This window comes from Canis lupus, chromosome 7 (assembly GCF_003254725.2).
Source record: "Canis lupus dingo isolate Sandy chromosome 7, ASM325472v2, whole genome shotgun sequence".
Lineage (NCBI taxonomy): Eukaryota > Metazoa > Chordata > Mammalia > Carnivora > Canidae > Canis > Canis lupus.
Genome location: NC_064249.1, coordinates 33,428,713 through 33,455,111, shown reverse-complemented (window position 1 = coordinate 33,455,111; position 26,399 = coordinate 33,428,713). Strand labels below are relative to the sequence as shown.

General features: G+C 41.6%; 1 protein-coding gene across 2 annotated transcripts in view; it reads left to right on the top strand.

Moving 5' to 3' along the window:
* PLD5 (phospholipase D family member 5) overlaps positions 1-26,399 on the top strand; it is a 408,683-nt gene that overhangs the window by 52,399 nt on the left and 329,885 nt on the right. The window contains exon 1 of one of the 2 annotated variants that reach the window (XM_035719401.2): positions 9,850-10,238. The exons of the other annotated variant lie outside the window; for it this stretch is intronic. Coding sequence (XP_035575294.1) covers positions 10,236-10,238 — 3 coding nt within the window. The 5' untranslated portion in view covers positions 9,850-10,235. Of the gene's footprint in view, positions 1-9,849; positions 10,239-26,399 lie in introns of those variants that run through there. 2 annotated transcript variants of the gene reach the window in all.

Sequence of the window (26,399 nt, the reverse complement as noted above, 5' to 3'; positions counted from 1 at the left end):
TCACATAACCTAAAGTGAGCCATTTTTCAGCACATACTTCAGTGGCATTCAGTGCCTTCACACTGTTGCACCTTTGTGTAGTTCCAAGTATTTCCATCTCCTGTTAAGTAGCTTCTCTAGGGTGCTTGGTGACTCAGTCGGTGAAGTGTCTGCCTTTGGCTCAGGCCATGATCTCAGGGTTCTGGGATCGAGTCCCATCAGGCTCCCTGTTCAGTGGGGAGTCTGCTTCTCTCCCTACTTGTGTTCTCTCTCTTCTCTCAAATAAATAAATAAATAAAATCTTAAAAACGACAACAACAAAGCAGCCTCATTTCATTCTCTACCTGACCAAGCCTCTGGCAGCCACTAATCTACTTTCTGTATCTCTGGATTTACCATGCTGGATATTTCATGTTAAGTAGAATCCTATGATATGTGATCTTTTGTGTCTGGCTTCTTTCACTTACTTTACATTTTCAGAGTTCATCCCCATTGTGGCAGGTATTAATAGTTCATTCCTTCCATGGCTGGATAACATTTCACTCTGTGGATATGCCACGTTGTTTATCCACTCATCCACAGTGGATGTTGCATTGATTTTGTCTTGTAACTGTTGTAATAGACTTGCCACAAATACTTGTACACAGGTATATGTTTGAACATCTGTTGTCCATTCTTTTAGGTATGTATGTGTGAGTGGAAATGCTGGATCATTTGGTAGTTCCATCTTTAACTTTCTGAGGAGCTGTCGAGTTGTCTTCCACAGTGTGGCTGCACCATTTCCCATTCCAGCCAGCAGTGTATGAAAGTTCCAGTTTCTCCACATCCTTGCCAACATTTGTTATTTTCCATTATTAAAAGAAAAGATTGTCGCCATCCAGTGAGTGTGATTCTGAAGTGTTTGGCCTGCAGGGATAGAGTTGCCATCATTGAGATGAGTAAGGCCGTGGGTGAAAGAGTATTTCACGTAGGTAAAAGAGGGATGGGACAGAATGAGTAGTGTTGTTTTGTCAGGTGAATTTGGGATGCCTCTTTAACATCTAAGTGGCATTGTTGCATAGAGTTAGGTAGATAAGTTTGGAGCTAGCAAAGGAGGTTGGAGCTGGTGATATAATTTGGGAGTCATTGGCATTTAATTGCTATTTATAAGCTATGGTACTAGAATATAGACAGACAAGACGCCAAGGACGGAGCCCAAAGGCATTCCAAAATTAAGAGGTTGGGCAGAGGAGGAGAACATACAAAGTAGGCTAAGAAGGAACAGCCAGTGAAGTGGATGGAAAATCAGGAGGTGTGATGTACTGTGAGGCCAAGTGAAGAAATCAAGTCCAGGACGAGTGACTGTATGAAAGGCTCTCAAAGGTCAGGTGCGATTAGAAGTGAGAGTGGACTTTAGCTCTGGTGATGGGGAGGTCACAGGCAGTGTCAGTGGATGACAAGGAACAGACACAGTGGAGGTAGTGCTCTCCAGATTTCGTTGCAGGAAGTAAGGAAATGACACATTGGTTGGTGGGGAAAATGGGGAAAAGGAAGGCCTTTTGGTCCTTCTTAAGGTCGGAGAAATAACATTTTGTGTGCAGATACGAATGATCTGGTATAGAGCAAAACATGGACTTTTCTTGTCGAAAAGGGGATAGTTACTGAAGAGAGATCCTTGAGGGACAAGTAGAGGGACTGCCCTCAAACAGCAGCAGGGCTAGTTCCTCCTTGGTTCCTGTGGGGAGGCAGATCCTGGAAGGCAGGGCAGCGGGAAGTTGAAGCTGTGGTGTCTGTGGATGCGAAGTAAGAACAAAGGTCATAAGCTGAGAGTGCAAATGGGCAAGAAGGTGTTGGCAGTTTGGGGAGAGGTAAGAAAATGTGAAATAGCCCTTTGAGAGAAGTGGCCAAATGAGCTGACTATGGTCACGGAGAATGGTTGCTTGGGACCAATGCAGGCACGCTGTGAAGTGTGCGGTTTCTTTCAGCTGCACGTGGCTGCACTGAGTGCAGGGGTGAACGCTAACATGCGTTGAGCACTGGAGGACAGGCAGGTACAAGGAAGCAGGAGAAGAAGGGCAGGGTATAGGGGGCATATGGAAGACTGAGATTACACAGATTGGTGTTGATTTCCAGCTGATGGAGGGGAGAAGACCTCAGGGCTGAGAAACGGTGACACGGCACTGTCATCAGTGGGTCTTTGATCCTCATGGGGGCAGAAAAAAATCACTGGTGTCAGGATAGCAGAGAAGGTGAGAGGAAAAGGTGGAGGCTTGTGGCAGAGAGTGGGGTGCATTTGCAGCTGGTGGTGATGATGTGGGAGCCACTGGCTGAGGCTGAGTGGGGATTATTGAAAGGGACGGTTAAGGAAATGAGATCCCAGAGCCCTGGAAAGATCTCTGGATGTGTACTGGTGCATCTATAGAGTTAAGACTCAAGAAGTGATGGAGACTATCCATTGCAGAGAGAAGGGAGAAGAGAGCTGACCTGAGGGTCAGCAGATGGTGGGGATGCTCAGGACACTGAGTATTGGGTGATCTCATCTGATGAGGTGAAATTAAAGCTGGGGCCTTTTGTGGGTGAAGGGAGGTGCAGGGAGGAAGTCTACTGCTATCTCCTCATCCAGTGGTCCAGGGACGAGGAGGAAAACAGCTTCGCCTTGAGAGGACCATAGGGTAGGCAGCGGCCCCAGGGGAGAGCCAAGTTTCTGTTGGGGCCAGAAGGTGAAGGGAAGGTTCAGGAATAGATGATGTAATAGTATAGTACATAGATGACATAATGGGTGTTTTGTTATAATAAATATTATAGTCTAGGTAATGTAATAGATCAGATAATGAGCGCATCATAATATTGTTTTGTGTATGTATAGTTTTTTAGAAAAGGCAGTGCAGCATCCAAAATCAAATTCTTCTTACGTGATTGCAACTCTCTTCCTAAACGTATGACCTCTGACTTGGAGAATAAACAGCTGCACACTAAAATAATACTCCAGGAGAGGCCCAGCACATAAGAGGCTTTCAGCAACTCTTTGTGGAATAAATTAATATAATATCATTATGTCAAGTTGAGATCAAGGCGACTATATAGCAGAGACCTGGAACTTCTAAGGAAGTGTTCTGTTCCCCGTGAGGGTTCTGATATTCCATTTAACAAATATTTACTGAGAGCTGAGTACCTGCTACGTGCTGGCTGAACAGAACAGTTAAAGTCTCTACTTTAAAGGAGCTTAAATTTAAACCAGTGCTAGTTCATGGGCATGAGACTAGATGTTTGAATGAAGAGATTTGTGCATGATGTTTTTCCATTAGGCTCCCAAATATTATTTAAAATCTTATTCAGATGTGGGCTCATTTTTATTTATGTATGACTAAACCTTTTAACACTACACCTAAGTGACACAACTATGTGTGAATGTGTGGTGTATATATATGTGTGTATATACATGTGTGGTGTATATATATGTGTGTGGTGTATATGTGTGTGTTGTATGTATATATGTGTGTATATGTTGTGTGTTGTGCATGTGCATATGTGTGTGGTGTGTGTTTTTTTTTGTGGAGGAACGGGCTAGAGACGAAGAAGGAGTCACATCTCTGTCATCCTCTCCTCTTCTTGTCCTCCTCCTCTCCCAGCATTAAGTATGAGAGCCTAAGGTGTTCAGTAGAGAATTATTGGAAATTAGGAAGTTCTTTTATAATTCCCTAATCCTATTTCTATAGTTCATAGAGTTCTTTTGGATAAGTGAGTGAAATTTATTTAAGTATATATGGAAAAAATAAGCAAGGGTGTTCTAGGCATCTTTACGGTGTTTTATTATAGATATTTCCTTTTTTAAAACACCAGAGATGTTATTTTTTCTATTCAAATGCATATGTAGCAGGGATTAGACAGGAAGGACCATGACAGCAGAGGCCAGTGGGGATTTTGATAAACTGAGGCCACATGCTCCTTCTGAAGGGATGGCAGGTTCTTGGCTCCTGGTCTGTGTTCCACATGGGAATGGAGGCCCAGAGGGACCAGAGCTTCTGATTTCTCAGGAGAGATTTAAAAACCCTTAGATTTTAATGAGTTCTCATTTTTTAAATGTTGGACACTAATTCCACCATGTTTACGATATAACAGAAGCCAAAGGAGATATTCCTCAGGTGGCTGGTTTGAGACCTCTGAGTTAGGCTGTCCCCAAACAAATGCTAGCATTTATGATGTTTAAGAACAGCCACGACTGCTCCAGACTGTAATTCCAAATGTGCAGACTTCCTTGGAGATTTGCATCTACAATGTGCAGGTGTCCCATCTCACCCGTTTTCTCTTTGCTCTGCTCAGGGTCTGCTAGGGCAGCATGGCTAATAGAATGCTCTGTGCTGCTGGAAATGTTCTGTCCATGTGCAGTCCAATGTAGTAGCCACCAGCTCTGTGGGATTATCAAACACTCAAGATGTGCCTCAGGTGACTGAGGAGCTGAATTTTTAATTTTAGTTAATTTAAACTTAAAGAGCCACATATGGCCAGGGGCTACCCAGCCTTACTGTGGTATCTACAAATTCTCATCCCACAGAAGCCCAACCAGGAGTTACTGAATTGAACTAAATAAGACACACCTTTGTTTTGTTTTTTAATTTGTGAGCGAGAGGGAGTGAGGGAGAAGCCGACTCCTCACTGGGCAGGGAGCCGGATGCAGGGCTCCATCCCCTGACCTGAAGTGAAGGTAGATGCTTAACCCACTGAGCCACCCAGGTGTCCTGAGATACACTTTTGATTCGCAAAACGGAGTAAAGAGAAAAGGGAACAAACCTCCCGATGGTAGTTGGGGCCAGGGCAGTTTCATACCTCTAAATATATGAAACTTCTAAATCAAGCTGATATAGTTTTAAATAAAATATGTTGCATCCTCCTACCTGAACAAATCTTTCTTCATTATGGCCTGGAAGGCCAGGTTCGCGTTTAGGACTCCTGGACTAGTCAGGTCCCTGCCTTGGAGCATGGTGGCGTGGGGAGAGCCAGCCCCTCCATCCCCACCCCTGCACCACAAATGGCCTGACCAGTGAGCTGGGGTAGAGTGGAACTTGACCTCACCAGAGTGCCAGGCCTGTCATCTTTGGGCAGTTCTCTTCCTATGGCGTATTCACCTTGTTCCTGTTTTGGTTGTAGCTGCTGCATTAGACTTTGAGACACTGCACACAGCTTTGCAGAAGTGCCATATGAAATGAGTTCCTGGGCTGATCTGGGCCTAGACCTGCCCTCTGGGACGAGCACCAGGATCGGTTTGACACTCTTGGGACCTCATGGAAGCACCTCTCTCATTGCCTCCAAATTGAGGGATAATCACTTTGCTAAATGGGCTTGTGCAGAATTCTTCAGAAGCAAATTAGAAGTGAACTTGGCTGCTGCTTTTGAAGAGTGTTTAAGAACTGAAGCAAGGAATGGGCACAGATGTGACTCTGGCCAGAGGTTAATAAGGAGAGTTCACTTCATTAAGCTGCTTATTTACCATCACTGAATCATCTTTGGCAACATGCCTCAGAAGACTTTTCTTACTTGGGGCAATCATTTATGCCCAAAGAACTGGACAGGCAAAGATACATTACAGATTGCTTTTTAATCCATGGGTAAATAAGTCCGGTGAGTTCCATGTGATTAAAGCCATTAGCTAAAATATCAGGCATCTTAATGCTCAGGATGTGTACCTGGATTATCCTCATCTAAATAACATCTTTCAGATGATTTATAAATTCTGAATCGAAGTAGATAAAAGAGAAAAAAAAAAAAACCCACGGTCATTGCCCTATGTGCGCACGTATTTGCAGGTGAATGCTTGAGCAGGGGCAGTTGGAGGATGGCTTTGGAAGCTGACTTTGAACCATTGATTGCTCACCTCCTTTTCTGGTTGGAGGCATCTGTGGCAGGTGCTGTTCCTGGTAAGGAAAACTGCTCACCTCTCAGAGCTCGAGACGCTGCCCTTGTTACGCGGCAGCTCCCCCCTGTGGTGGAAAGGGAGAACAGGCACAGATTCCGTAGCCCTGAAGGAAACCAAGGCCCCAGGCACAGAACCAGAAGGGTCGGCGGATCTGGTCTGGGGAGAGCCCAGGCTCCAGTTGGCTGTCTCTAGAATTCAGGACTGCCCACCCCCCCCCCCCACCCCACACACACACAGGCCCCAAGGCTTCCACTGGATAGTTGAGACCCTGCAGAGGACTCCGTGATTGCCGCTCCCCTCCTGGAGGGCACTCACATTTTCTTGCTGTCTCCTTAATTTCCTCCCTACTGTCTCCACTTCTCTTGGTTAGACTGCAGGACTTTATATCTCATAAATGATACCGTGATCGAAGTTAATGTCAGTATTTTCTGCTGAAATGTGTTGTCTTCTGGGTGACTGTTCTCTTGATATAAGTACTTGGCGACCTTGAAGGTGGCTTTAAGAAGTGATGGGTTCTTTTTCTCATTGCCTTGACTTAATTTTTCCTCTCCCAACATCAATTCCAATCTTCAGAACAGAAACCTTTGAAACATTAGAAGCTCAGAGACATCCCTCCATGCTTTATGATTCTTAGACTGAGCAGGGTTGCTTGAGATTAAATTTGAAAGCACCATCTTGCCCATGTGCTTATTTCTAAGGGATCTATTAATCCCACGTGCTTATTTTTAAGGGATCCTGTTATCCTGTGCGCTTATTCCTAAAGGATCTAGTAATCCTGTGTGTTTATTTCTAAGGGATCCTGTTACCTTGCATGCTTATTTCTAAGGGATCCTGTAATCCTGTATGCTTATTCCTAACGGATCTAGTAATTCTGTGTGCTTATTTCTAAGGGACCTAATAATTCCATGTGTTTATTTCAAAGGGATCCTGATATCCTGTGTGCTTATTTCTAAGGGATCTAGTAACACAGAGGCAATGCAGAAGGGTAGGATTTGGGGGTAAAAGTGAAGATGGGAGAACCAGGGAAAGATAAACAGTTCCCAGCCCTTCCCTCTGTTCTTTGGAGGGGGTAGACAGGCCTAATGCTGCTGCTGTGGAATAATTAGGAGTCTACTGTTCTTCATTTCCTCTGGATTCTTACACACAGGGGAGGTGGCAGCAGTGGCTGTGGGAGTTTCCAATCTCTACTGGCTACTTTTTTTTTGAATGCCAAATAAACTTTATATTAATGCAAGACCAACATTTTCGATACTGACCAATGCATAGGGAGCACTCTTTGGGGGGAGATAGTAATGTCTTGGTGGGCTTATCATATACATTTTAAATACCTTTTAAAGATGTAATAAAGATTTTACAAAAAAGATAAAATGGATTGACATCACTCAGAAACACTGAATGAAATACCATAGCTCTTTGTACACATTTGTAAAAGAATTTCTCTTTTTTTGTACCTTTCCAGGCTCAAGGGGGTGGGGATACGTTCCCACTGGGCCTTTCGTCCCTCGGTCTGAGGCTCTTCTTTGCTGGGATCTCTAGCTGCCAGGGGGTGTGTGGGAGGGTTGGGCTGGGGGGTACATCCAGGAAAGGACTGGCTTTTTTTGGATGTCTACATCTGTTAATGAAAAATTTACTATTTTATAGAAAATTCTCATTTCCCCCCCTGGTTTCTCACCAGAAGTTTCTAACTTCCCTGCTGGTGGTGTCTGGGGGCTGGGTATCAATGATGGGATTGTGTTTTAGTGATTAGTGTGTTCTGACCAAATCAAGCCGAGAAGTCTAACGATTTTGATTAACATCAGTGTCCAAACAATTCGCAACATCGACAGACTCCTGATTCAGTCCAGACAGACGGTTATTCAGAAATCCTTCTTCATGTTCCCTTGTGGTTTCTGCCAAATGGTAATTTATTTGAGGAGAGGTGCATCCTTCTCAGGGAAAAATAGTGCCCATACACTGCATGAGCATTTCTCATCTCAGAACGACACTGATTCTAAGCCTGCATAGGTTGGTGTGGGGCTCCACAGGAACCTAAGGATGGCCCACACTGACATTTCATGCATCTCCAGCCTTCAGCTTGCCACTCAGTTCTTGCAGGAGGGCCAGAGGAGGTGGTGTGGACAGCCAGGGCTGAAGGAGGAGGAGGGGCCCCATGTGGGCCCCGTGTATGTGCAGAGAAGCCTGGAAGCAGGAGCGAGCACTGTGATTTAAGGAAAGTGCGAGGGATTCTTCGGGGCTGAAGCCTCAGGGGGTACTTGCAGGGGCATGGTGGGGGAGCAAACTCGAAGGGGCCCGTTCATGAAGTCCCCTTAAGAGTGGCTCTTCTGGTCAGGTTAGAGGTGTGTAGTAGTCTTAGTTTCATCTTTGACAGTGCGATGCCACTCACAAATTTTATAGAGGGAATAGCATGTTTACCAGTCACGGAGAGGAGATATTGCTGTGAGTTGTAACCAGCAGAGGTGTCTTCTTCAGGGAGGGAGGAATGATGTCAGTCACACTTTGAAGAAGAGGTAGAAGAAAAGGAAGATGCTTCATTGATGCCAGGGTAGGGGGTGTCCACTGTTTACAAGACAGAGGCTAGCAGGAAAGAAGAGACGAGGCTCTTTTGCTGGTCACATGGCAATTGATGTCACCACTTCATTTCATTTGAGGACAAGTGTAATTGGTGGAATGTCCTAGAGATGGGACCGTGAATGGGGTTCAAATTGAACTGAGACCCCCAAATTTGGCTGTGTTGTCCCCTCCTAGCTTGAGGACAAGTATCAGACATTCCAGGGTTCCAGAGCAGCCCTTTAAGGGTGTATATAGATTCAAGGAGTATATAGAACCTACTTTGGTGCAAGCACTGAGCTATACCTTGGCCACTGACATGGGCTCTGTTGTCTCACTGGGGCACCTGATTTGCCTACTATTCTTTTCTGTTCTGTAAGACTGTTCCCTTCAGGGAGTGAAAATGGGAGTAGTTTTCTTGGCCTCCGTTGATTCACAGCTACTTCTTGATCCCACCAAGCCTGATAAATGCCGGGCACTCTTTCTAAGAAATTAGAACCGTTAGCCATCAGCATCAGCTTTATTCCTTGGGTGGAATTTGAATTTGCTCTGCAGCAAATATTTAGCTTTGCTGGCATTCCTGCCCTTTGCAGGCCTAACCTATTAGGACATGGGAGCCTTCTCTTTTGGTGTGAGGGAAGGCAGTCATGAACACATCAGGCTCTTAGTAAGAGGAAGTTTACCAGTTCGAGGGACGGCCCACCTTTCCAACAATTATGGGAAGTTAATTAATTCAGCCAGTAAATACTGTACAATGTATTGGAGCTGTATTAGGGAGAGGGAAAGGAACAAAACCAACATGGCAGCCACCCTACTGGAATTGACAGTAAGTGAGGCAGGAAAAGCAGGTAAACAGTTTAGCAAATTTAGATGTTTTTGCTTTTTTGTATGCTTATTTTCAAGAGTCCTGGCTTGAGCTTTGATTGCAGCCCTGCCTCTGCTGTGTGCTAGCTGTGTGAGATTGAATCCTTATGAGACAGATAAAATTTTTAAGCAATAAAATGTTGTCAAAACATAGGAAGAACAAGGAGCCTAGTGGTTTAATATGACTGAGCAGACATGGCTAGATTTAAAGCATCTTGGCATATACAGTCCCTGCATTTGAAGAACTTCTAGTTTATTTTTTAGGACAAAGCTATGCTTCATAGACTCCCTTGATGAGCAAGGAGCTTTTCTTCCTACCTGTTTGGATTTGACAGCGTGACACCAAATGCTGTGGTTCAGACTTGGGTCCAGTGTTTGGTCCTTGGCACACTTTGCAGATTCATACCACTTAGGGAGCGGCTGCGACCCTGGTGTGCCCAGGTGCATGCCAGCATGATTCTCTCCCTCCCTCTGTGTCCAGCCGGGGTTCTCTTCTCTGATTGGAAGAGTGAGTTTTCGGGTTAGGTTAGAGGTGTGTGGAAGCCAGCAGAGTGCCTGTGTCCCCTGGGTTAGCTTGAGCTCCTGCTATAATTTCATCCTACAAAGCAACACAACCCATCTGAGAGAGAGAGAGAGAGAGAGAGAGAGAGATCTAATTGAATGTAGCAGCCTTTGGTATTTGCTTAAAATGCTAAACGAGAGACCCATGTTTCTAAGAGCAGGTTCTCGGGGAAATTCTGAAATTGCAAGCTGCAGCCCTTTCTCCTCAAGCTTGGTTTGGCTGATTTCCAAAGCATCGAGGCCAGCGATTGAGGGACTGAAATATAATCAGTGGTGATACATTTGCACCACATGAAACATTCTCTGCCTCCAAAGCTTCCATTGGCTGTGGAAACAGCGCACCAGCAACAGCTCCTGGCTGCTGGACTCTGCAGGGAGGGAAGATTGGATCACAATGGTAAGAGACTCCAGAGTTTTCGGTAGACCTAGTTTGTGACCTGGGGAGGAATACCTGGCATCTGCTGGTGACAGTGGCTGTGGGTAGCAGGAGCCTGAACTTGGGCTCTCAGGCACTGTCAGCTTTTTGCTAGAAAGGGCGGGGACCTCCTTGGCACCAAAGCACTGACTTTTGAAAAATGATTCCTTTGATGTCAGGAGCCTTGTAATTAATACGAACCGTTTGCTGGGCTCTGCCAGGGAAGGACAGTCGCACGGTGACCTCAAGTGCGAGCCCTGATTAATGCAGTCTCTGATGTGTGTGCTCTTCCTCCGAATGCAATTTGTGATTTCCAGGAGGCTGCCTCAAAGAAATAATTGCCTGCTTTCTCGATATTTGCGTGCGGGGGTACCAGCCCATTCATACAGAAGCCGCTCTTTTCGCGACTCTGGTGAATTGTCACAATTCTGCGAGTGTCACTGTTGATTGGAGGCATCTGCACATTAACCGTTACTAGAGCAAACTTTTAAGTGATTGTTTTTTTTTTTTTCTTTCACAACTATCATCGGCAGACAGTGGCAAAAAGAGCCCAGGTTCTAAAAGAAAGTGTAAGTGACTTTGGAGGAAGTTGGCTTGATTCTCTCCAGCAGAGCAGACGTTGCCAGGGGGAGGCCTGCCTTACTGGGAACGTGAGGTCTCTGGACGAGGTGCGGGAGCGGCCGGGCAGGACAGCGTCCTGAGCCGGGGTCTGCAGCGGTCCTGCGGCCCTCCAGGCGCCTTTGCCCCGGGGCCCGCCACCCCGGAGCGGCAGTGAAGCCCTGAAATGTTTTCTTTAAGGACTCAAGGGACGAAGGACATTGGTAATAATAAGATTATATAACATTTAGGTTATAACATAACCTATTACTGTTTGGAGAGAATGCCTGAAATACACTTATTTGACTGCACAGCTGATGTGTGGGAAATGATTATTCCTTTTATAATCCAGATGAATGAAGAGAGTGCTGATGAGGGTTGTGGGAATTTTTAGAAGTAAGCCTGCCTCTCCAGCGACTCAGAAAAAGGGGACATTGGAAACCAGAGTTATGAAAATATTTCACTTCACTTCCTGCCCTCACCATCCATCCTAGATCGCTCACTCCCGAGCACCAGCCCTAGAAACAGAGCTGCAAAGCTCAGGGTCAGATTGTTGCCTCCTTCATTGACAGGTGGTACCATTTGTCAGCTCATCTGTGCTCCAGGCTCTTCTGACCTGGGGAGAAGTCATGTTAGGGACTCACCTATTTCTCCCTGACCAGCAGGGTGGGTAAATATCAACACTTGAGGATTAAATGGGGCTCCTTAGTGCTTTGGAATGTTTTGCCTCAGTTCTTGAGGCATAATAATTCTTTTCTTCTCTTTATTAGCCTGAGAACATTCCTTTAAGGATTAAAAAGGACCAGGCTGAGATGCAGATAGGGCTCCTGCTAGCACACGTTGAGCGTGGGCATAGACTTGAGCATAGCGACAGTCTTGTACAGTATTCAGGGGATGACAAGGGGCCCGCTGAGGACTGAGTCACTTAAATGCAGTAGCACAACCTAGGAAAACATGTAGACCTCTTTTTTTGATTGCAAAAAAAAAAAAAAAAAGTTGAAAACATTACCCAGTTGTACATTAAGCGAAACCTTCAGTCTAACTGAGCTTTTCTGAACTACAAACGCTAAAACGGTCACGGTTTTGTAGGGAAGACATCCATCCTAACCAGCCAGCTTTTGTAAAAGGAATCTTTCTTTGTAGTGCGAACTCTGTCCAGAGAACAGTGGGTTGAAAAATCGGCCTTTGATTTTAAGGGGACTTAAGTCCCTTCTATAAGGAGAAAGAAAACCAGTCATGTTTCTCATCGTGCAAACATGATCCGTTATCTTACTTATCCAAGACGAAAGGCAGTCACTGTGTTTAAAACCCTCTCCTGGCCCTCATTATTAGTGTCAGGAGCAAGTCAGGGCTTGCGGGGTGCCAAGTAAGTCAGTGCTGCTGTGGGCTCAGATTGCTTGTTTTTGTTTTATTTGCAAATCAAAAGAAAATGCAAATAGTTAAATCCACCCCACATAATTGCAAACAAGTTTAAGTTATTTCAAAGCAAAGGAAATGTGTGAATGCTTTCAAGGAATTTTTACAAATATTGAGGACACATGTGCTATGTGCCAAGTGTTTTAAATACTTTGATAATCCTCATCCTTTCTTTTAAGCAATATTATTATTACCACCACTGTACTGACGTAAGGTACAGAGGAGTGTTTTCCTAAATTCTTCTTCTCCTTTCTCCTTTCTTCTTTCTCCTTTCTTCTTCTTCTTCTTCTTCTTCTTCTTCTTCTTCTTCTTCTTCTTCTTCTTCTTCTTCTTCTTCTTCTTCTTCTTCTTTCTTCTTCTTCTTTCTTCTTCTTCTTTCTTCTTCTTCTTCTTCTTCTTCTTCTTCTTCTTCTTCTTCTTCTTCTTCTTCTTCTTCTTCTTCTTTCTTCAGGATTTATTTATTTATTTAAGAGAAAGAGAGTGCATGCACATGAGCTGTAGGGGCAGAGGGAGAGGGAGAGAGAATCTGAAGCAGGCTCCTCACTGAGCACAGAACCCAACACAAGGTTCAATTCCACAACCCTGAGATCAGGATGTGAGCTGAAACCAAGAGTCAGATGCACAACCACTGTACCACCCACGTGTCCCTCAAGGCCCTTATTTCTTAAACCACCTCATCCTACAACCTTTTAAGGTATAGAGGAGGATAAGCAAGGCCAATGCTTCAGTGATTCAGCCTCTAAAGCTTCAAATACTGTTTGACATATCTCTTTCATATCCAGTCTGCTCCCAAGACAGGTCTGTTCTTTCTTGGTGTCACCTGTTTGGGTTTCTTGTCATTTGCACACCAACACCCTATTTCTTACTTTATGTTTCCACTCTGGTCAACTTCCCTTAAACAGTTCCCTTAATCTGAGACAGTCTTATGTTATGGAAAGAGAGTTTAACTGCACTCAGACCTAGAGTTAAATTTCTGTGTTACCTACCTGTTTGGGTGGTTTTGGACAGCAGTTTTTAAAAACTCTTTAACAATTAGTGTTCTTATTTGCAAAGTGGGAATAATGAGTCCTATGTCTATTGGGTCATTGTGATAATTGCATTAATGTTTGTGTCAAGTCGGATGTCTGATTAGGCTGAAGGTCATGGTGATGAGATGAATTGGAAGGAAGCTTTTCAAATTATTGAGGTACAGGATGATAAGGATTCCAGTTAGGATGGTGGGGAGGAAATGAAAAAGAATCAAAGTAGGAGAGTAGATGCATGAAACATTCACTTGTGTCGGCCACTGATTGGATGTGATTGTGAAAAAGGAAAGCACAAACTTGTATCTGAAGCAACTAGCTCAAGAAGAGTGAGTAAGAATCTCCTGGCTGCAGTTCCTACATCACCTGGCATGATGCCTCACACAGAGTAGATTGTGTGTATTGTCAGATGAATGAAAAAAGACACATGGCAAGGAAGAAAAAGTGTGAAAGTCAGAATATATAAATAGATGACTTCTGTGGCATGTCACCCAAAGTCCAGTAAGGTATTTAGAGGTGAGTGACAGTGTAATGTGTTCTGGATGTGGAGGCTCAAGGTACTAAATGGCCTTTTGATTGTGTTCCTGAAGAGAAGAAGGTGGATTCAGAGGGTCGGGGAAGTGATATGTGCCTATACTCACGTGTATATTTGGAGATTTTAGAATTTTGAAGGTGACATATAGAAGGCAAATTATATATAGCCAGAAATGACTAATGACTTCAGAGCGGTGTTCTTGATAATTGATGACCTGTAATCACATTGATAAGATGAATAGAAAGATGTGAAGAATATGAGTGGATAGTGAAGCCCCTCCCCTCAAAAAAAAAAAACCCACAGAGAAAAAAAATATTTTATAAATTAGAATAGGTAAGATATTAATTGTCAGGAAGAGGGATATTTTGATGACAAATTTTAGGGAATTGAATGTTGGTTGGTTTTGAGTTTCTCCTTGAAGACTGTGTCAAGAGCTTTAAAAATTTTAAATTGCACATACCAGTAGTATAATGAAGATGAATCGTTTCTCCTGTGCTTTCTGTGGTCTTCTATGAAGGAATTGCACTCAATGGGCTAAATAAAGGAAGTGTGAAGCTGAAAATAAGCAAATGTGAACTCAGTTCAAATTTCATCCCGTTGGTCAGCCACACCAGTCCATATGATTCATCATGGATACTGGACAGGTCCCATTTGGCGAGAAGACGCAAGAGTGAGTGTATACAGGATGATGGATAAAATACCACGGAAGCTGTTGCTGATCAAGCCTACTGTTGATTGTAAAATCAATGTGATAGATGAAAGACCTAGCGTAAAGAGACTAATTAGCTGGATAACCTAGAAATTAAATGGATTCCAGTCTCTAGGGAGATGCTCAGAGGTTTGTGGAAGAAATGGGATAGTTCAGGTTATTAGCCTTAACTGCAATTTTAAATCTTTTCTTATAAATGTGGACATGAGCACAACATTAAAATTCTCCAGTATTCATCCAGTGTTGGCTATTTTCAGTACTTCTGGTTGAACTTAGAATAGGCAGGTTTTGATATGTGGATTATCTGCCCAGACATCTTTCGGCCCTTGAGGATTTTTGGGTCTGTGAAGGACCCACTCCCCAAAACCCACCACCCTGAGTCAGCCCCTCTTATTGTAGTCTCACCCAGAAGGGCAAGCATATTTGGAGGCATTTGATGTTTGCATTCTGAAATTTGCTGTGGTTGGACTTATAGCTTGCTTTACAAAAGTACTTAGATTAATTTCCTTATTTGCTTAGTTACTGTGTTTATTTTGGTTTCAGTAGTGAAATCAAAATATAAAGCATGTATTGGGCAGTCCCGGTGGCACAGGGGTTTAGCGCCGCCTGCAGCCCAGGGTGTGATCCTGGAGTCCCGGGATCGAGTCCCACATCGGGCTCCCTGCATGCAGCCTGCTTTTCCCTCTGCCTGTGTCTCTGCACCCCCCCCTTCCTGTCTCTCATGAATAAATGAATAAAATCTTTAAAAAAAAAACACAAAATATAAAGCATGTATAGAAATGTTTTAAGAAATGGATAAAGTCTCTGATAGAAAGGGGAGAAATCACACCAGCATATACTTAATAAATCTCACTTTCTAATTAATTCTTGTTCTGTATCCATATAATTTTAATGTTTCCAACTAACACTATGGCTGATTAATGAATTCATGGAAAGTGTGGCTCATCAGCTTAGGTATTTCTAGAGGCAGGCTATATTGTAATATGTTGCTACATCTAAACCTTCCTGAATTTGTGCTCACTCAGCATAGAGATTCTTTATAAAACTATGTTTATAACTTATGTTTATTGACACTAGAGAAGATGAATAACATTTACTCAGTCTGGGATTTAGAATTGCCTCGTAAGTTTGTGTGAAAGTGCATTGACATATAGTGGGTGAGTTTTTTAAGATGGACCAAAGTGGGGATGCCTGGGTGGCTCAGCGGTTGAGCATCTGTCTTAGGCTCAGGGCATAATCCTGCAGTCCCAGGATCAAATCCCTGTCCATTGATGAACATAAATGCATAAATTCTCAATAAAATACTAGCAAACCGAATCCAACAATACATTAAAAAAAATCATTCACCACAATCAAATAGGATTTATTCCTGGATTTCAAGGGTGGTTCATTATTTGCAAATCAATCAACATGACACATAACATCAGTAAAAGAAAATAACCATATGATTATTTCAATAGATGCAGAAAAAGCATTTGGGAAAGTACCACATCCATTCATGATAAAAACCCTCAACAAAGTAGGCTTAGAGGGATCATGCCTCAACATAATGAAGGACATATATGAAAAACCCACAGCTAATATTATCCTAAATGGAGAAGAACCGGGAGCTTTTTCTCTATGGTCAGGAACAAGACAGGTATGTCCACTCTCATCATTACTATTTAACATAGTACTAAAAGACCTAGCCACAGCAATCGGACAACGAAAAGAAATAAAAGGCATCCAGATTGGCAAGGAAAGAGTAAAACTTTCACTATTTGCAGATGACATGATACTCTATATAGGAAACTCTAAAGACACCACCAAGAAGCTGCTAGAACTGATAAGCAAATTCAGTAAAATCACAGGATACAAAATCAATATACAGAAATCTGTTGCATTTTTATATACCAACAATGAAGCAGCAGAAAGAGAAATTAAGAAATCAATCCCATTTATACTTATATCGAAAACTGCAAGATACCTAGAAATAGCCCTAACCAGAAAGGTGAAAGATCTGTACTCTGAAAACTGTGAAACACTGATGAAAGAAATTGAAGATGATACAAAGAAATGGAAAGACATTCCATGCTCATGGATCAGAACAAACAATATTCTTAAAATGCCTATACTATGCAAAACAATCTACACATTTAATCCAATCCCTGTCAAAATACCACCAACATTTTTCACAGAGCTAGAACAAATATTCCTAAAATGTGTATGGAACCACAAAAGCCTCCAAATAACCAAAGCAACCTTGAAAAAGAATAACAAAGCTGAAGGCATCACAGTTCCAGACTTCCACTGTGTTACAAAGTTGTAGTAATCAAGATAGTATGGTACCGTTACAAAAATAAACATATAGATCAATGGAAGAGAATAGAAAACCCAGAAATGAACCCACAATTGTATGGTCAGTTACTCTCCAACAAAGTAGGAAAGAATATCCAATGGAAAAAAGATAGTCTCTTCAACAAATGGTGTTGGGAAAATTGGACAGCAACGTGCAGAAGAAGGAAACTGGACTACTTTGTTATACCATATACAAAAGTAAATTCACAATGGATGAAGACCTAAATGTGAGACCTGAAACCATAAAAATCCTAGAAAAGAACACAGGCAGTAACTTCCTTGACATCAGCCATAGGAATTTCTTTCTAGATACATCTCCTGAGGCAAGGGAAATCAAAGCAAAAGTAAATTATTGAGACTACATCAAAATAAAAAGCTAATGCACAGTGAGAGAAACAATCAACAAAAGGCACTCTACGGAATGGAAGAAGATATTTACAAATGACATCTGACAAAGGGTTAGTATCTAAAATCTATAAAGAACTTCTAAAACTCAACACCCAAAAATGAATAATTCAGTTAAAAAATGGGCAAAAGACATGAATAGACATTTTGCCAAAGAAGACATCCAGATGGCCAACAGAACCATGAAAAGATGCTCAATATCACTTAAAATCAGGGAAATAAGTCAAAACTACATTATCACCTCACACTTGTCTGAATGGCTAAAGTCAACAACACAAGAAACAACAGGTGTTGAGAAGATGTGCAGAAAGGGGAACCCTCTTACACTGTTGGTGGGAATGCAAGCTGGTACAGCCACTCTGGAAAATGGTATGGAAGTTCCTCAAAAAGTTAAAAATAGAACTAACCTATGACCCAGCATTGTACTACTAGGTATTCGGACTACACTAATACGAAGGGATCCATGCACCTTGATGTTCATAGCAGCATTATCTGCAATAGCCAGGTATGGAAGCAGCCCAAATATCCATTGATAGGTGAATGTATGAAGAAGAGGTGGTAGATATACACAATGAAATATTACTCAGCCATATTGAAGAATGAAATCTTGCCATTTGCAACAACATGGATGGAGCTAGAGGGTATTATGCTAAGTGAAATAAGTCAGCCAGAGAAAGACAGACACTATATGATGTCACTCATATGTGGAATTTAAGAAACAAAACAAATGAGCAAAGGGTGGGGGATAAAAGAGAGACAAACCAAGAAACGACTCGTAACTATACAGAACTTGCTGGTCACCAGCAGGGGGGTGGTGGAGGGTTGGGGGGAAATAGGTGATGGGGATTAAGGAGTGCACTTGTTGATATGAGCCCCAGGTGATGTATGGAAGTGCTGAATGACTATATCGTACCTCTGAAACTAATATTACACTGTTAACTAACTGGAATTTAAATAAAAACTTAAAAAAAAAAGAATAAATCCAATTAAAAGGTTGGTTTTTTTTGTTGTTATTGTTGTTGGGTTTTTTTTGGATTATAAAAGAAACATGTGGCAATTGAAGAAGATTCAAAACATGCTGAAAATGAAAGAAGAGTACAGTCATTCAGAGCTAATACCTATCAGTTATATATACATAATTCTGGCCTTTCTTATATGCCTACCCATGCTCGAACTCAGTATACACACCACACATGTACACATGCTTGCACTCATATATACATACCACGCACATATAATTTTTACTAAAGGCAGTAGGGTAAGTCTTTCTTTAATTATATATTCACAATATTCTGCATTTTGCTTCATAGCATTTGTCACTATTTTTAATTGTTTATATTATTATTTGATTAATGTCTACTTCCCCAACAGCCTGTAAACTCCCATGAGTAGGAATCATGTTTCCCATCATAATCTTGATGGCCAGAATGAAGCCTGGCATATTAAATATGTATTGAAAGAACAAAAAAATAATATTTCACTTAGGTTCAAAAGTAAATATTCATTTCTGAATATCATTCATAAACATGCTATTTAGTTCTGCTTTTTAAAAAATGTATCATGGCCATCATTCTGTGCCAATACATGTAACTTTCTGTCATCATTTTAATGGACATTGATGTTATTTCCAATTTTCCTGCAAAATTATTATTTATAATAGGCTGAGTGAGAATTTTTATGCATTCAAGTTTAAGCAATTGCCAATCCAGTTCTTTTGCTATTTCACTATACAACATCAAGGGGATAAATGACCTAATTTTAAAAGTGTTAAGTAGAATAATGGACAGAGCAGTGGAAGCAGAGGGAGGTGTTTTTAGAAAGGTGTTTTTAGAAAATATGGGCATACTTCATTTTATGGTGTCTTACAGTTACTGCCCCCCCCCCTTTTTTTTTTTTTAACAAATTGAAGGCTTGTGGCAACCCTGAGACAAGCAAGTCTGTCAGCGCCATTTTTTATAACAGCATTTGTTCACTTTGTGTCCTGTGTTACATTTTGATCTGGAATCAGTGATTATGACTGGTTAAAAGCTCAGGATGGTTGACATTTTTTAACAATAAAGTATTTTAAAATTAAGGCATATACCTTATTTTTTTAGGCATAATGCTATTGTACACTTAAAAGACTGCAGTTTAGTGTAAGTATGACTTTTATATGCCCTGGGAAACGAAATGATTCATTTGACTCACTTTATTGTCATATTCACTTTACCCTGGTAGTCGGGAACCCCACCTGTAATACCTCTGGGGTTTGCCTGTTGTGTTCTGTGTTTCTGATTGAAAGAGGGTTGAAAGCAGAGGAAAAGAAGACTAGATGAAATTCAGTAAGGCAATATCTCACCTCCCTTGTAGCTAAAATCTGTAATTACACTCTGAATCATGAGAGCTTAGGCCACCTTGTAGAGCAAGGAATCCCTCTCTACCTTTGCTCCCTGTAAGGTCCGGTTGATCCTTATTTGGTCAAATATATAGGCTTTGCCAATGGCTTATAGTCTTCCTGACCGGATTTATGATACAGTCAGTCTCAGGTAAATAATCCTTCCTCTTTCATTCCATATCAAGCACTGATAGTACAGGAACAGCACTCAGGTGGGCGTAGCCTGCCCTATGTAGGATGGTACGATGTCATTCTTACCCACGCACTTAGAACAATGGAACTGGCCAGCAATCTACTGCAAGCCTCTGGATGGCTTGGTATAACGAGGCTTTATTTCCTTCTACCGGGGTGACTCAAATCATGCTATTGCCTAAAAACAGATGAATTAAAATATTTACTTTTAAAAGGTAAATCTCCTTGTTTAAAAGCTCCTTTAAACTAATACATGGAAACATCCTGGAACTGCTTTTGCTTGCCAATATCTAAGAACAGTCCTCATTGAGCTTCTGGACCAAATATTTAGTATGTTCAATCATTATGCATATTGATATTTAAAAGATTGAAATAGAGGCACCTGGGTGGCTTTGTTGGTTGAGTGTGTCTGATTTTGATTTTGGCTCAGGTTGTGATCCTGCATTTGGCTCCGCACTCAGCAGGGAGTATGCTTGGGATTCTCTCTCCCTCTCCCTTTGTCCTTCCCCCTCCTTGCTCTCCTCTCTTTAAAATGAATAATAAAAAAAAAATAAATAAATAAATAAAATGAATAATAAATAAATCTTAACAAAAATAAAAAAATAAGTAAATAAAAAGATGGAATGAAATGCTAAAACTCCCCAAACTGGGCCCAGCACCTAGTAGGTGTTGAGGATCCACAAGTGACTCCAAGTCTCCCAAACCGAACCTTGATCAATGAAGCACTTTTAGCTGCTTGTGACTTCTTCTACCATTTCTCTTTCTTTCAATACTTGTGAATTCTTTTGAGAACAATGCACATTTCCTTGCTTTCCCGTAAGGCAGGTGTGGCCATGTGAGTACGAGGCCAATAGCAGGTGGGCTGAAGTGGGCCATTTCCAAGCCTGCCCATGGAAGCTTCCCATGCTAGTGCCTCCATGTGTTATTGCTGTTCTGCTGTCTGAATGTTAATGTCCAGGGTTCTAGGAAGCCACGTGAAGATGGTAGAGATACCGTCACATTGAGTCTCAGGAAAAGCCTGTTAACAAAGCCCTCTTTTCCTCCACCACCACATGCAGCTGACTTGGACTCTTCATGAGGAGGAAATACACTTTGCGTGTATTTGAGCCCTTCTACATTTTGGTCTGTTTTTTTTTAGAATAGTTAGTGGTAAACTAGCCTAATTTATCAAATTCTTACTAGGTTCTTTGCCCTGTACTAGGTAGTAGGGCTATAGGGGTGACCAAGGCAGTTAAGATCCCTGTTTCCTTCTTAGATTCTAATGGGGGAGATAAACAATAAACATGTAAACAAATAAACCAGAACTTTATATATAGAGATAAGAGCTATGAAGGAAATTAACAGGGTGGTAAGAGCATCATGTTGGGGTTAGGGGTGCTGGCTCTAAACTAGTCTTTGAAAGAAGTATATCTTAACTCTAAAGAGGGATTCAAATCCTGAAAGTTGGACAATGACTACCAATTAAAGGAGGATGTAGGAAAATCATAGAAACCAGGACAGCACCACAGACTCCCCTTCTAAGTCTATTCCCACTGCTTTTGTGAGTGGTAAGGAATTTCCAAAAAAAATTCCAAAAAACTCCCAAGATCATGGTGTTCTGATGAGTTGAGGACCATCATGAGGTTTGGGAGAGTGTCTTTGAGTTTTCTTAAAGAGCTCAAAAGCAGAGAGAACTTGTTCTTAGTGGCCCCAAATGACTTTACATTGATTTTGTGCCTCTTGATGCCTTTAAAGTTCAAAGGAAAAATATCACGGACTTCTCCAAGGGACTTCCTTAAAATCGGCAGATTACTGTTTTCCTGTTTGAATTAATTCCTGTGATGTGGGAAGTTGAAATGGAGAGAGGTAATTCTTAATATGCTAACATCAAGACTTTGGCTTTTGGTGGAGACTGTAAACTTGTGTATTTTATAGGTTAAGACTCTTAATCATGGACCTTCTTTTTTGTACCCAAGACACAAATGAACTCAAGCTGACTTAAGTTAAAGAAAAATTTGTCATGAGCAATGAAAGCTTCCTGAAACCCCAAGAGGAAGTTCAGCTAATGCTTCCCATGATGTTGGACCTGATCATTAAAATCCAGTGGCTTCTTTGTTTCTGTCCTTTCTCTGGCCATATCTGTGTCACAATGTACTCCCATTCTCCCGTTTCTCTGTGAAGACTCCTTTCTGAGCATCTTCATTACCATATTTTTACATCAGATGGTCCCTCACTGAGTAGTCTCCCAGAAAGCGTCTCAGCTCAGTGCCTGAGATGTGTGTGTTCAAGGTCACACTCCCATAGCCTTTCTCAATGTGGACCCTGATTCAAGCAGCCATGTCCGGGTGCCAGGTTATATATATGGCCCAACTCCCACTGCACAAAGGAAGTATGGAGAGTGTCTGAGAAGGATTAGCATCAAATAGGCTTCCTACAAATAGGACAACATACCTGCTAAGAACAACATGCCCACAATGAGGCCAGCATTACACGTGCCCTCTTTGTGTGCACTCTCATCCTATAGGTGCTCCCTTAGCCTGATCCTACTAATTAATGTGCAAGCAATGTAAATACCACTACTCTCCCTCCAACTGGAGATTCCTCCAGTGGACCACACATACTTAGTACACCCAGAGGAGAATTTGGGGACCTTTAAAGATTTTCTTGTTACTGTCAGATTCCATAACCAAGGACACATAACCAAAGAATGCTTCAAAACTCTTGCAACCCTCCTCACTATTATGCAATCAACGGACTAAATGATAAACTCCCCTAAAATGTAAAAAATGTAAATACACAAGAAAAAATGGGAAGGGGAGAGACAAGTCCAATTTTAAATAGTCTTTCCTTTTAAAAATGAAGAAAGAGGTGGGCACCTGGGTGGCTAGTAGATGAAGTGTCTGCCTTCATGTCAGGTTATGATTCTAGGGTCCAGGGATGGTGACCCACATTGGGCTCCCTGCTCAGTGGGGAGTCTGCTTCTCCCTCTCCCTCTGTTCCTTCCCCCTACTCATGCTCTCTCTCACTCTCTCAAATAAATAGTTTTTGAAAAAATTAAATAAAATAGAGAAACATGTAATACTCTTCTATGATGCCACCTTTTATTGGATTATGAATCTGGATGCTTATACAATAGCCTAATGATCAGAGCACAGACACAGATTTCATGGGTAGCCTTGAGCAAGAAGATTGATTTTTCTGTGCTCTAGTTTCATTATAATATAACCACCTCAAAGGAGAATTGGGAATTATTAAATGAGTGAGTATTTGCAACATACTCAGAACAATAGCAGACCACAGGAAGTACTTACATAGATGTTGGTCAACTACCTAATTCTTACAGAGCAGAGAGGAGGGTACAAGATCAGGAAGAGTGAATCACAAGGGCATCAGTTCTTTGAGCCCCTTCCTTGGGGTGGGGGGTGATTAGAAATCTTCACCACCTCAGCTTCAGTCCACTGGGAAGATGATGTTAGGAGACTTTCTCCAGTGAACTTCTTTGCCATCTTTGAGAGAAGCATTGGGTAAGATTTTCCCAAGCTGTGGCTGTGCCCTAAACCATTATATCTTAGCCTGAGGGCTCCCTAAGAAGCCAGGACTCTAAACCCTTATGCATAATAACCTTGCGAATAGTAGTAGTAACCCTTGTGAATCATAGCCTTATGAATCTTGTGTGTAATAATGATCTTTGGTGTGTAATAATACAATTTGGTTTTTGTCTCAGGTTCCTGGCACAGAGCATCTAAAACCCTTGGGACTTCTGAGTGATACAAGTATCATTTGTTGTTTATAAGGAGCTCCTTTCCACTATACTTGAATTTAGGTGATGAGTTGACTCAGGGCAGGATCCCTGTGTAGCTTCAGGATTCGGACTGGTTACCAGAAAGACCAAGCTATTTAGATTAGAACTTTCTTCATAACATACATATACATACGTTTATTTATTATTGAAGTATAATTGACATACAATGTTATATTAAAGTGTACAATATAGTGATTTGGCAATTGTATACATTATTCAGTGCTCACCATGATAAATGTAGTCACCATCTGTCAGCATACAGTGTTATTATATTTATTGACTATTCCTTGTGCCATATTTTTCATTATCTTTCCTTTTAAAGATTTTATTTATTGATTTGTGAGGGACATAGAGAGAGAGGCAGAGACATAGGCAGAGGGAGAAGCAGGCTCCCTGCCGGGGACCTGATGCAGGTTCAATCCCAAGAGCCTGGGATCACAACCTGAGCCAAAGGCAGACAACCACTGAGCCTCTGGATGGCATTTTCATTTTCTTGACTTATTTATTTTATAACTAGAAGTTTGTACTTCTTAATCTCCTTTACCTATTTTGCCCATCCTCCCACCCACCTACCCTCTGGCAACCACCAGCATTCTCTGTATTTAAGAGTCTGTTTTTGTGTTTGTCTCTTTTTTTCTTTGTTTTGTTTCTTCAAATCCACTATGAGTGAAATCATGTGGTGTTTGTCTTTATCAGACTTATGTCATTTAGCATTATACTCTCTAGGTCCATCCATGTTGTTGCAGATGGCAAGATCTCATATTTTTGTGGTTGAATAATATTCTAGTGTGTGTGCATATATATACACACAGATGCATCATATCCTGCTACTCTCTTCTCTCTTGCCTTGTCCAACCATAGGACATGGTGCAACTTCCCAATGGTACAAACTATAGGAAGTACTTTTCTTGTAGGTTGAACACAATATCAATGACAAGACACTTGGCCAATGAGAACTGAAAACAAATCGTACCTGAGTTTGTATCCAATTTCTCTCTCCCCCCAAGGTGCACGTGTTCTAAAAACATGAGTCACTAAACATTAAATCTGTCTATAGTCAACTTCCATTTTTGGCTAGTTGTCTTCAGTGTTACTTTGTTATCTTTGTTTTCTTTTAGATAAAAGCTTTCTCTGTGCACTTGAGTTGTTGTCTTTAATAATTAATTCAGCTTCATTGTAAAGATATTTTTATAACAAAAAAAAAAAGATGAATCCTTAAGTAGAAAGATCAGTAGAACAATTACACATTAGAACCGTTGCTAATGGAGATCTTGATAGGAAATGACCTTACCAGTTAAACATTTATAACCAACATGTGAGCTTTGGAGGGAACAAGATGGAAATTGCAATTCATTATTTAACAGGGTAAAAAAGATGGCATGACTGTCCATGTTTGAAAGCAGAATGAATGCTATTTGCATGATCAGAGGACAGAAAATAACACCTGAGGAAGAACTTGTAAAGTAAATAGAATTATTTTACCTAGAAAATGGAAGAGCAAGGGGCAATTTAATATGTGTTGGAGAGCATGGAGTGTTCTAACAGAAGCTAGTGGTCAAGTCTCCATTTCTATCGTGGATGAAAAGAATGGATGGAGTTCTAAACTGCACTGAGGTATTTGGGTAAGATGTGAGGATACTTTTCTGACAGAGAGCTCCTTTTTTTTTTTTAATTTATTTATGATAGTCACACAGAGAGAGAGAGAGAGGGAGGGAGAAGCAGGCTCCATGCACCAGGAGCCTGATGTGGGACTCGATCCTGGGTCTCCAGGATCGCACCCTGGGCCAAAGGCAGGCGCCAAACCACTGTGCCACTCAGGGATCCCCCTGACAGAGAGCTCTTAAATACTCCTAGTAGGTTTTGAAAGTTGTCAATCAGCAATGTTTATTAAGGGCCCACTGTGCGCAGATCTTTCTACTTGTTGGGGAGTGAGATTTCCTGTATCCTTCCAGGTCCTTCTAGCCAGACTAAGAATTAAATTGACATGGGACAGATTAACAGAAGAAAATAAAATGTAATAGTGTATGTATGGGAAAACCACACAGATGTGGAAATTCTAAAGCCAGGCAAAATTAGGTATATGTCATTCTGAACTGAGGAGAAAGCAGGGAGGGGTCTGGGTCTTCAAAGGGAAGGAACACAATCCTCAGGAAGAATGAAGAAGAGTAAGTGTTTGGTAAACATGTTTGCTGCTCCTCGGACACAATGGGACAAAGAGAGGACTTTGATCCAAGTAGCCTTGCTAGGTTTCTTCCCTACCATACCTCATTCAATGTGGTTATCTATGATGATAGCTCTTTTCCTGGGGCATCCACTCTAATTTTTTTAAGCTTTATTATTATTAATTTTTTTTAAAAGAGAAAAACAATCCTCCAGCAAGTTCCCTTCTCAGTGTGTGGAGCCCAGTGTAGGGCTTGATCATGACCTGAACTGAAACCAACAGTTGGCTGCTAAACCAGCCACTCAGGTGCCTCTATCTAAATTCTTTTTTAGTCGTTGTGGGAGATATAAAGAGCTTTCTCTGAATCTTCTGGGTCTTGATTGCTTTTAACTCAAATTATCTTTATGCCAAAGTGACCCATTTTGGGGATGGCCTCCCTTTGACCTTTACATAGTTATTAATGGAGTTCTTTTATTTTTGAGTTTTCTTTTCTATTACTTTTCAAAGATAGGTCATAAACTTACCTTCTGGGTTGATCTCTGTGAGGTTTACATTAAGGTGCAGAGTAACAGTAGATGATTCCTCTAAGTAACTTCCATCTTAGGCTTCTATGT